The sequence below is a fragment of the Dendrobium catenatum genome, unplaced genomic scaffold, assembly GCF_001605985.2.
Source record: "Dendrobium catenatum unplaced genomic scaffold, ASM160598v2 fragScaff_scaffold_1157, whole genome shotgun sequence".
Taxonomy (NCBI): domain Eukaryota; kingdom Viridiplantae; phylum Streptophyta; class Magnoliopsida; order Asparagales; family Orchidaceae; genus Dendrobium; species Dendrobium catenatum.
In genome coordinates, this window is record NW_021319619.1 from 1,061,113 (window position 1) to 1,072,798 (window position 11,686).

At 40.7% G+C, this 11,686-nt stretch overlaps 2 protein-coding genes across 2 annotated transcripts; one reads left to right on the forward strand and one right to left on the reverse strand.

Annotated features, from left to right (window-relative positions):
* Window positions 1-342: 342 nt before the first annotated feature.
* Window positions 343-6,738, reverse strand: LOC110093667 (5-methyltetrahydropteroyltriglutamate--homocysteine methyltransferase 2). Its single transcript, XM_020818626.2, has 13 exons — window positions 6,600-6,738; window positions 5,029-5,382; window positions 4,811-4,898; window positions 4,234-4,361; window positions 3,950-4,141; window positions 3,668-3,870; window positions 3,417-3,580; window positions 2,487-2,567; window positions 2,235-2,401; window positions 2,041-2,146; window positions 1,690-1,940; window positions 1,537-1,609; window positions 343-1,111 (listed from the first exon to the last, which is right to left on the reverse strand). Exons 2-13 carry the CDS (start codon window positions 5,376-5,378, stop codon window positions 614-616), a joined length of 2,301 nt encoding a protein of 766 aa, XP_020674285.1. The 5' UTR covers window positions 5,379-5,382; window positions 6,600-6,738; the 3' UTR covers window positions 343-613.
* Window positions 6,739-7,190: 452 nt separating this feature from the next.
* On the forward strand, window positions 7,191-8,144 carry LOC110093668 (uncharacterized mitochondrial protein AtMg00810-like). The gene has a single exon (XM_020818627.1). It carries the CDS (start codon window positions 7,191-7,193, stop codon window positions 8,142-8,144), a length of 954 nt encoding a protein of 317 aa, XP_020674286.1.
* Window positions 8,145-11,686: the final 3,542 nt, after the last annotated feature.

Genomic DNA, 11,686 nt, shown 5'->3' on the forward strand with positions numbered 1-11,686 from the left:
TTTTGTTATTACTTCTTAAAGTTACTTTTTAATTCAAAACTTAAAATTTTAATACTAAAAAATTGCTTTAATAAGCAGTAAGAAAACCATCCCAAATGGAGCCTTAGTTTAGTTTCTCGCATAGCTTTCCCTCTTCCTCCACAACACATCTTAAAACCCTAAATTCCCTCAAATTATCAAGCAATTAGCTACAGTTATTGAACGAGCACATCAAGAGTCTAGAACAAATACATGCCAACCAATTTCATGCATGAATTTGATACCAGGATCAAGTGGGACAGAAAAAATGTCATAAGGCAAAGCAGGCAGTATTGAACCAAAATAATCCCTTCTCATAATAAGAAATAATTTTGGCTCTTTATTTTCCACAGTAATCAAAACCAGAATCATTAGAGCGAGTGAAAAAGAACCAGTAACACCATTTTCAATGGTAATGAAAAATAAAAATTCAAGTACAACTGTAATACAAGTGCCTACTAAGCAACCTGCGAGGGAAAAAAGCTGAGGAATTGAATGCTGATAGTGAAAACAATAATGGAGGAAAACTAACGATATTCCCAAAGGATGAAGCAGAGACCATATAGTATAGTTATTATTGACGACCGAATTGTTCTCACTTGGCGCTGGCGAGCTCAGTGCGCAGCTGTTTGGCTGCAGCTACCATGTTAGTGAGTGCAGGCTTGACCTCAGCGTATTTGCGAGTCTTGAGGCCACAGTCAGGGTTAACCCAAAGGATGTTAGTCTCGAGCACCGCTAGCATTTTCTTGATGCGGTCGGCGATTTCCTCGGTCGAGGGAATTCTTGGGGAGTGGATGTCGTAGACGCCGGGGCCGATTCCGGCGCCGTATTTGACTCCCTCACGGAACACGGAAAGGAGCTTCTCGTCGGAGCGGGAGTTCTCGATGGTGATCACATCGGCGTCCATGTCGATGATGGAGTGAATGATATCGTTGAAGTTGGAGTAGCACATGTGGGTGTGAATCTGGGTGGTATCCTTGACTCCACAGTTGGTGATCCTGAAGGAGTGAACAGCCCAGTCCAAGTAGAAAGCCTCCTCAGATTTACGGAGAGGAAGACCTTCCCTCAGAGCAGCCTCATCAATTTGGATAACCTGCAAGAAATCATACAAAATTACAAATCATGTCAAGAAGAGATGATGTTTCAGGTAGGGGTGTCAATTTATGGTTCCGGATTGACCCGGTACTATTCGGGTCAACACGAACCCGACACGCTTCAGATACAGGTCAACCCAAATGACCTGGTGCCAACAAAACATAACTAGCTTTCAGGTCCAAAAATGGGTCAATCTCCATTTTTTTGCTCAAAACGGGTCACAATATTGGGTTGCCGGGTCAAAATCAGGTTTTCAGGTGGTTTTTGAGTCAAAGGCTCAACCTGAACCCGACCCGATTTTTTAAACGGGTTGAAATGTTGAATCCGAACCCACCCTAACCCGAAATTTTCGAGTCAAATTCTCGGGTCGTGTCAAATATTGACACCCCTAGTTGCAGAGAGAGAGAGAGAGAGAGAGCTCACATTAATACCAGCAGCTTCGAGATCTTCAACTTCCTGCTTGATGGAGAGGGCAATCTGGTAGCAGGTCTCGAACCTGGATGAAAAGATGGACTTATGCCGACGCTCAAAGAATGAGAACTGAAGTGATTAGGTAGGGTTAATCGACAAACAAACCTTGGCTGGTCATTTCTGACGAAGGACCAGTTGAGGATTGTAACAGGGCCAGTCAACATTCCCTTCATTGGGCGGGAGGTCATGCTCTGGGCCACGGAGGACCAGAAAACAGTCATGGCCTTGGGTCGACTCACATCGCCATAGATGATCGGGGGCTTAACGCATCGGGAACCATAAGATTGGACCCAACCGTTAACAGTGAAAGCAAAACCAGAAAGCTGCTCGCCAAAATACTCAACCATATCGTTCCTCTGCAAAAGATGATAATAACATGTCAAGCGTCAAGAGGTTTCTCTTTTTCATAAAAAAAAAAAGTTTCTCTTTTTCATAATTAACAGTTAAAAGTTATACCTCAGGTTCACCGTGGACGAGGACATCAATATCGAACTCCTCTTGGATTTTAACAACCTTGTTGATTTCCTCCTTGATGGCATTGACATAAGCTTCCTCAGAGATCCTGTAAGCCAAGAAGATAATCAAATTTGGAGTCAACAGAAGTTATCAGTTAAAGAATGGTAACTTCAAGGAGATAATGGAAAACTCACTTGTTGGCCTTGTACTCACGGCGAACTCTTCGCAGTTCAATGGTCTGGGGGAAGGAACCAATGGTGGTGGTTGGGAGAATTGGAAGGTTGAGTTTCTTTTGCTGGGCATCCAACCTGGCACTGACATTTGTAGCTCGGCGGTGGTCCGAGCCCTTTAAAGCAGCAGCCTGATCATAGAAAATGATCACGTATTATGTCATATGGTGATATAGAAAGCAGTGAAATACAAGACAATAATCATCAGCAACTTACAGCTTTCTGGACCTCAGGATTGGTCACGCGAGGAGATGACTTCCTCGAAGCTTGAGCAGCAGCATTTGCGGAGAAGAATGCCTAGAAATATTGGCGATTGGTCTTAATTTACAAATAACAGATATATTTCTTACACAGCACCAAGTAAATGAGAGAATAAAATGGAAAAAAAAATTAAACTTACTGTCTAGATATCCTGATACATCTATATTAGGATAAGGATAAATTATTCTGTGCAGAGGCTGGACGCAGCTCTACGTCCGGATGCGAATAAAGTGTAGCCACGTCAGTGCTACAGAGCTGTGGTACCGAGCGGTGCAGAACAATACTGAGCCGCAATACACAACAAAGGGGTGACGTGGCATATTCTAGTTGGTCTCCGGATGACATTCGACATCCGCACAGAATAATTAATCCAGGATAAGGCGATTTTTAATACGCATGTCCCATGCTTTCATGTAATCCTATTGATTCTTATATGTTTTATGTTATGCATATACTTGTGAATGCCCAACAATTTACTTATATTATCTCGTAATTTTATTATATTAATCTTTTATGCATACATTATGCAAATTTCTTTAAAATATTCATGTAGTCTTAAAGATATTAATAAAATTACCTCTAGAGATTTTATCTCATCCTTTTTTTTCTATCATAATTTTACTTGTGAGTCTCAAATAATTTAGTTGTATTGAGGAATAAGACGTGACACGTGAAATAAAAGATATAAATTAAAATTAAAACCACCTTGACACAAAAAGCATCAAAATATTCTATTTTTTAAAATAAAAATTCAGCTTAAAGAACTGGCCACCCAAACTAACCCTAGAACTGACAATAGCTATCTCGAAAGTTTTATGTAGAATGAAAATTTTGAAACTGGTGGAAAGATGCTGTAGACAATGAAGGTTTCAGAAATAAAAATACCTCATCCTTTTGGCCAGCCAAAGCCTTTGCAAGTGCATTAACTTCCAACACTTTCTGGGCAGCAAAGGCCAGCCAAGACTTGATTTCATCATCCAACTTTGTCTCATTTACAAGATCAACAGCGGTGTGAAGGAGGGAGGAAGATGTTGAGACAACAAGTTTGTCTGCAAGAAAAAAAAAAAGAATTAAAACTTAACTTGATGAAATATTATATACATCAAAAAAGAATAGCAAACAAATATATACTATACCTTTACCAACAATACCCTCAAGGGCCTCAAGGGTGCTCAGGGAGGCGGTGAGATCATTCGCCCAAATGTTCCTTCCATCCACAACACCAGCAAACAGATACTTTCCAGATGGGAAGCCCTCACTTTTGATCACATCAAGGGTCTTGGTTCCACGAACAAGATCAAATCCGAATCCAGTGATGGCGTTCAAGGAAGTAATAGTCCTGAATTGGGAAGTAATTTGAGTAATCTTCATTGACAATTGACATGATTGTTCATTGAGATGAATGAAAATGGACTAACTTGTATGCCTTAACAGGGACATCGGCGAAATAGGTCTCAATGACCACTTTCAGTCCAGAAAAGGACGACTCAAGCTCTGTATAGGCCTTGGTAAAGGCCTCCAACTGATGAGAATCAAGATCCTTGACAAGGGTGGGCTCATCAAACTGAATCCATGAAGCACCAGCTGCCTTCAACTCGGCAACAACTTCCCTGTAAATTTATAGATTGTGTAAGCAACAAAAAACTAGACAGAAAATGGAAACAAATCATCAAGCATCATAGTTCGTGTATTAGACTCTTACTTGTAGATCGGCAGAATGTTGTCAAGAAGAGAGAGAAGAGAGAACGTCTTTTCAACACCTTTGGCAGGCTTAGAGAGCAATAAGTATGTCACGGGCCCAACAAGGACAGGAACTGTATCAACCCCAAGCTGAAAGAAAATAGCTTCAGCATTAAGTACGTAGACCCAGTTTTTGGTAAACAAAATTAGGCTGAATTTTTATTGCTTAAACCAACCTGTTTTAATAGATAGTGTGCCAAATGTGGCCATTTACCAAGCTTTAGCTAACTAGTAATGATAATTATAAATTCATAAAAATGAAATCAATCAATCCTCCTCTCAGGTTCACGAGAATAAAAAAAAAAGAGCTTTAGGTTTCGTTAATTAACACAGAAAAAGCACCATTGAATAGTTTTGATAAAATTCCTTAGTTACTACTAAAAAGTTATGATGGAATTGTTCAGATACTTTTCTGCATTAAAATTGACTGCTAGTTACAATAAAACATGAAGTCCAGATAGAGGAATACATCAGGGCATTAAATCATAATTTAAGATGAACTAATCAAGTTGGATATACCCAAAAAAAAAAGTACATACCGCCTTTGCCTCTTTGTACTCAGAGACCGCCTTGTGAGATGCATATGAGAACTTGGTGTTGGGGCCCAATTCAGGGACAATAAAGTGGCTGGATCAACAAAGTCAAATAAAAGGAATATTAGTATGAATATCAGAACAAAAGGAGTATGAAAGGATAAATTGAAATCAAACAAGTAAATGCATATTGCAATTGGCTTAAGATAGTGTGCGTGACTTACTAGTTAGTGTCAAACCATTTTGTCATCTCCATAGCAGGTACAGAGGCATTTCCTCTAGCCATGGAGAAGTAAGTGTCAAAACCGATCTCACCACCATTCCAATTATATCTCTCAGGAACTGCCCCGAGTAAAGCAGTAGTGTCAAGAACTTGATCATAGTAGGAAAAGGTGTTGCTTGGAATGTACTTGATCCCAGCAGCAGCCATCTGCTTCCAAATGGAAGATCTCAGATCAGCAGAAACCTTCTGCAAATCCTCTGCAGTGCTTTTGCCATCCCAAAATGACTCCAAGGCGAACTTAAGCTCTCTCTTTGGCCCCATTCTAGGGTATCCAACAATGTGTGACGCCATGTTTCTGTGCGTTAAAATAATATAATCAGATTGTATCAAAGCCAAATGAATACAAGCCATTAAACTCAGCAAGTACTTAAATATTTTTAGGTGAAAAGAATAAAGAACTGGAACGCTCGATTTTTCATATTAGGTGAAACAACAAAATTCCATTTACTATAAACAGAATCCACAGATTCAACGCACAAATGGTTGGCCAATCAATTAATTTGATATTTGAATATTTAAGTTGAGCGAATCAAGAAAAAACTTCAAGAACGATAAATAATGAAAAGTTTTCTTATTAAGGATTGAAAACTTGGCGTTTAGATTACTTTGGCTAGCCCCTGCCTTTCCTTTCTAAAAGGAACAAATTCAAAATATAAATTTACAAACTTCAGAATGAAAGGTAAATCTTATGAAAACAATAACAATAAAAATATGAAAGAATAATGCTGGTTTTTAAACCGGGGACTACGAAAGCTATTCTAAAATTAATTTAGCAACACATTTTAACAAAGTGCAGAATCAAAAATTTCTAGAGCCGCTTATTTCAACTAATGGACTGACAAAACTTGGCATAGCACTAGTCCGACAAAAACAAAAAAGTTGAAAAAAAAAAAAAAACCTAAAACGATTCCATATGACAAAGAATAATACAGCACCCGACCTCCAGATCTTCAAGCGAAATAGAGCAAAGTTACAGAAAAAGGAAAAAAGTTAGATCCGTTGAACCATAGCTTCCTTGACATGGTTCATACATCGAATCACAGATCAGCCCAATGGAAAACCTCTATACGTCATATAAATCCCCGAATCTACAGTCCAGATCTACCTATCCAAAATCGCCTAGAACCAGATCTCAAATTAAACCCTCCCATTTCATCAAAACCATATTCAAGACAACGACATCTCATACAACTCATAATGAGTCCAACATTAAAAAAAAAACCTAGATAAACTCGTCAACACCCTACGTACAATCACCATCCTTACAACAGCAAGAAAAGCCATAAAATCTCACAGATCCAACACCCCCTACGGCGGATCCCACTCACCAAAAACTCGAACGAAAAAGCAAGCAAGATAGAAACTCTAGATCAGATCTGGGAGAACGGACACCTAGTTGACGCAGGCGAGATTTACAATAGAACTAGAGAAGAAGCGAAAGACCTAGACAGCCTAAAAATCTATGGAAACGGCAGGCGGAGAGAGAATATCGACGGAGATAAAAGCGCTCACCTTCTGCGGTGAGTGAATCTCGGTCTCGAAGAAGTGAGAGGAAGAGAGCAGATATCGGAGGCACAGAATGGCACGGCGCGAATGGGAGAGGGCGAGTCAGGCTTTATTTATAGCAGAAACCAGAGTAAGATTGGAGAGAGAAGAAAATTAGGTTCCGATAAGCATATCATAATTTGTCTAATCAGTTAAATTTTTATTATTTTTTGTTATTTACAATAATGCTAATTAAGTTAAAAATTAAGACAGAAATGAAAAATAAATATTAAAATTGAGGTTAATGTGATATTTCTTAAATTCTTTTTATAATTACAGAATTAGATGGCATTGAATGGTAAAACATACGAGCGGTAGGTAAGGTGAGGACGGTAGTTGGTGGAGGAGGGGTAGCTGTGGTGGGCTGCAATCAGCGCACCACTCTGCTTGGTGGGGCCCGATTATGTCTGCAAATTACATAAAACCATTTATGGACTTAAGCAAGCTCCGTGAGAATGGTTTCAAACACTCACCAATTCTCTCCAGTCCCTCGGGTTCACCTTCAGTAAATCAGACCCGTCTCTATTACTCTACAAACATAATGGCATTCAAATTTATATGCTGCTGTACGTTGATGACATCCTAATATCCGGTAATGATCGGTCCAGCATTTCTTGGCTCATCACTCAATTGCAAAAACAGTTCTCCTTAAAAGAACTAGGCCCCATTTCGTTTTTCCTGGGCATTCAAGTTCTTCATAAGCCAAATGGTTATTTCCTCCATCAGTCGCAATATGCCCAAGAAATCTTACAATCCGCTGGCTTAACAGATTGTCAACATTCACGGACTCCAATTGCTCTCAAACCGATTCTTAGTTCCAGCAAATTTCTGGATTCCGACCCCAAGAAATATAGACAAATTGCCGGTTCTTTGCAATACTTGACCATCACACGTCCAGATATTGCATACACAACTAATCGTATCTGCCAACACATGCATAGTCCCACGGACCAAGACTTCAACACTCTCAAGCGGCTGTTACGCTACATCAAAGGAACACATTCCTTCGGTCTTCTAGTCACTAGAGGTAATCTTCTTCTCACAACCTTCTCTGACTCTGATTGGGCATCAGATCCTCAAGACCGCAAATCAATCTATGGATTCTGCACGTTTTTGGGCAATACACTAGTCTCATGGTGTGTCAAGAAACAACCTACCGTTGCAAAATCCTCCACGGAAGCTGAGTATAGATCACTAGCCGCTGCTAGTTCGGATATCATTTGGCTTCGCAGGTTAATTGCTGATTTTGAAGTGTTCTTGCACTCACCTACTACACTGTTATGTGACAATACTTCTGCTCTAGCTCTAGCAAACAATCCTATTTTCCACGCTAGAACAAAGCACATCGAAATTGATTATCATTTCATTCGGGAACGCATTCTTTCTAAAGATATCGATGTGCAGCACATACATTCAACCGATCAACCGGCAGATATACTCACTAAACCATTGTCTCTCGCTCGATTCACTATGCTTAGAGACAAACTTACCGTTCAATCTCTCGAACCATAAGTTTGAGGGGGGCTGTTAACACACGTGATAAGCTAGCAAGCTTATATAAGCCAAGCGACTTATATCCCACTGCTCCACTTCCTCTGCAGTGCATCATCACCGGAAATGGACTCCACCAGCGCCGCCTGACTCCTCTACAACTTCTGATTTCTCCAACTAACTTGACTCCTTTTACTATTGTTAAATACTCAAATGTATCAGCAAAACTACTATGGAGAAATGAATACCGAAGCTTCCTCTTCCCCTGTTCTGCTTCTTCTCAGTTCTAAATTCTAAGTTCTGCTTTATCTAACCTTGTCATTGCAGGTTATTTCATGGTATCAGAGCTAACCAGGTTTAGCTCCTCCTTCAAACCAACTCATGGGAGATAGCCAGATCTCGTCGACGCCGCAGATCGTCTCTGCAACAGCAACCGATCGGAAATCACCATTCCGGTTTCTTTAAAGTTTATTATCTCCAATATAAAGCATATTGTTAACATTCAGCTCAATAGTGACAATCATGCTATTTGGAAACTACAAATACTCAAAATCTTTTCGGCTAATGGTTTTGATGGGTTCCTTGATGGAACCGAAATCTGTCCTCCAAAATACAGCCCTTCGGCGACTGGAGATGTCGTTTTGAATCCAAAACATCAACTTTGGCAATTAACGGATCAAAATCTAGCTGCCGCCTTGTTTTCAACAATTTCACCGAGCATCCTTCCATACGTGCTAACACTCCACACTGCACATGAAGTCCGGGAAGCATTGGAGAAGCGTCTTCAACCAACAAATCGTTCTAGAGTTATCCAACTCAAGAATGAGCTCCACTGCATCGAAATGAAGGACCTCTCGGTGAATCAGTACCTCACTCAGGTAAAAGCCTTAGTCGATAATATATCCGCTGCTGGATCCAATGTAGATCATGAAGACATCATTTTACACATCTTGAATGGACTACCTCCATCCTACAATGCCTTTAAGACAGCTATACGCACTAGACCGTCTTCCATTCCACTGGATGAGCTCTATTCACTCTTGATCAGTGAAGAAATCAACATACAAAAGGATATTGTCAAAGACACTACAGCCTCCATGGAAGCCGTTGCTCTAAACGCCTTCAAAAATACATCCTTAAGGAGTGCTGCTCCAGATCAAAACAGATCTAATAGAGGTCGGTTCAGCTCAAACAGAGGATCTTCACCGCGACCACCCAATTCAAACAGTCGACCTCCCCGTAATCAATCCACTGCTCGAGTAATGTGTCAAATCTACAACAAACCAGGCCATATAGCTATGCACTGTTGGCATAGAACTAATCTCTCATACACTCCCACGACGCCAACCACTCAGCGAAGTTTCTTCAAAAATCAACAAAATGCATCTCCTACAGATTGGTACTTGGACTCGGGCGCTTCCTCTCATCTCACCTCCGATCCCCTCCAACTTCAACACCCGTCGCCTTATACAGGTTCTGACAGTATCTCCATAGAAATGGCACCTCTCTCCCGATCAATTCCACTGGCCAGGGCATACTTCCTCTACCCAATACTCCACGTAAGTTATATCTTCAAAAACTGTTACATGTCCCTTCACTTACTCACAATCTTTTGTCCATTCAAAAACTCACTGCTGACAATGATTGCTCCGTTTGCTTTGACACCTTTGGCTTCACTATAAAGGACAATCAGACCAATCAAACTATCCTTAAAGGTCGAAGCCGAGACGGTCTATATGTCATACCTTCCACCACCATCACCGCTCTCCACAATCAACAAAAATCAACCACAACGTGGCATGCTCGGTTGGGCCATCCTCATCTCCAACTGCTTCAACACTTAGCTAGGCATAACTCTACCATATGTATTTCAACTAGTACTTCCTTTCAATGTGACTCATGTAATGTGGCCAAAAGCCACAAACTATCTTTTACCTCTAATGAAATGAAAACTTCTCAACCTTTTGCACTTGTTCATTCCGATGTATGGGGCCTTGCTCCTTGTTCTTCATTAAGTGGTTATAATTACTATGTATTATTCGTTGACGATTACTCTCGCTTCTCATGGATATACCCAATGCACAATAAAGCAGAAACCTTCTTAAAATTTCAGCATTTCTTTAATCTCATAAAGACCCAATTCAACACCACTCTTAAAATTTTAAGATCTGATGGTGGCGGTGAGTATCGTTCCACCAACTTCAGCACGTTCTTATCCCAACATGGCATTCAACATCAAATGAGCTGTCCCTATACACCAGAACAAAATGGTGTTTCGGAAAGGAAACATCGTCATCTCATCGAGACTACTAGAACTCTTCTCCACGCCGCTCACTTACCTCTCAAGTTTTGGTTGGAAGCATTACACACAGCCAACTATCTTATCAATCGGCTACCATCTAAAACACTTCACTTCGATACTCCCTATCACTTACTACATCGTCAACAACCCTCCTACACTCATTTAAAAACCTTTGGATGCCTATGCTACCCTTGGCTTAAACCATCTACACCCAATAAATTACACCCACGATCCACCGCATGTATCTTTGTTGGGTATTCTCCCTCACACAAAGGTTACAGGTGCATAAACATCCAAACCGGCAAGATTCATATTTCCCGCCACGTTGTGTTCCACGAACACATCTTTCCTCATCCCATACCTCCGTCTTCTACATCTAACTCACTTCCAACAACCAACAGTTCACCTCTCACACTTATTCCTATTTCCACAATTTCTGCACCTCAACATAATCCTCCCAAATCTCCCTCTGTAGATCCCGTCACTTCATCTCTACCTTCACTCAATTCTCACCAACTTATCTCATCCACGGATCTTCCTACACAATCCTCCTCATCCCATACTATCGTTCCACCTCAGCCCTCTCCATCTGAACCACTTCCCACTACCTTCCCTCTGCCTCATCCTATGATCACGAGATCTAAAACAGGTCATCTAAAACCCAAACAGCAGTTCAATCTTCTAGCCACCCAGCATCCTCACTTCACCCCTACCTGCTTCAGCCAAGCTACCAAATCTGTCCATTGGAGATCAGCTATGTCTGAAGAAATTACAGCTCTTCAAAAACAAGCCACGTGGTCATTAGTTCCAGCTCCTGCCAATCGAGTTATTCTTGGAAATCGGTGGACCTTTCGCACTAAACTCAAACCCGATGGCACCCTTGAACGATATAAGGCTCGCCTAGTTGCACAAGGCTTTAACCAACAATTTGGCATAGACTACAAGGATACCTTTAGTCCAGTTGCAAAAATGCCTACTATTCGCATCTTACTTACCATTGCTCTGCATTATAGCTGGCCTGTTCTACAATTGGATATCTCCAATGCATTCTTGCACGGGAAATTACAGGAGGAAGTATACATGAAGCAACCGCAAGGTTTTATAGATGAAACGTATCCGTATTATGTCTGCAAATTACATAAAACCATTTATGGACTTAAGCAAGCTCCGTGAGAATGGTTTCAAACACTCACCAATTCTCTCCAGTCCCTCGGGTTCACCTTTAGTAAATCAGACCCGTCTCTATTACTCTACAAACATA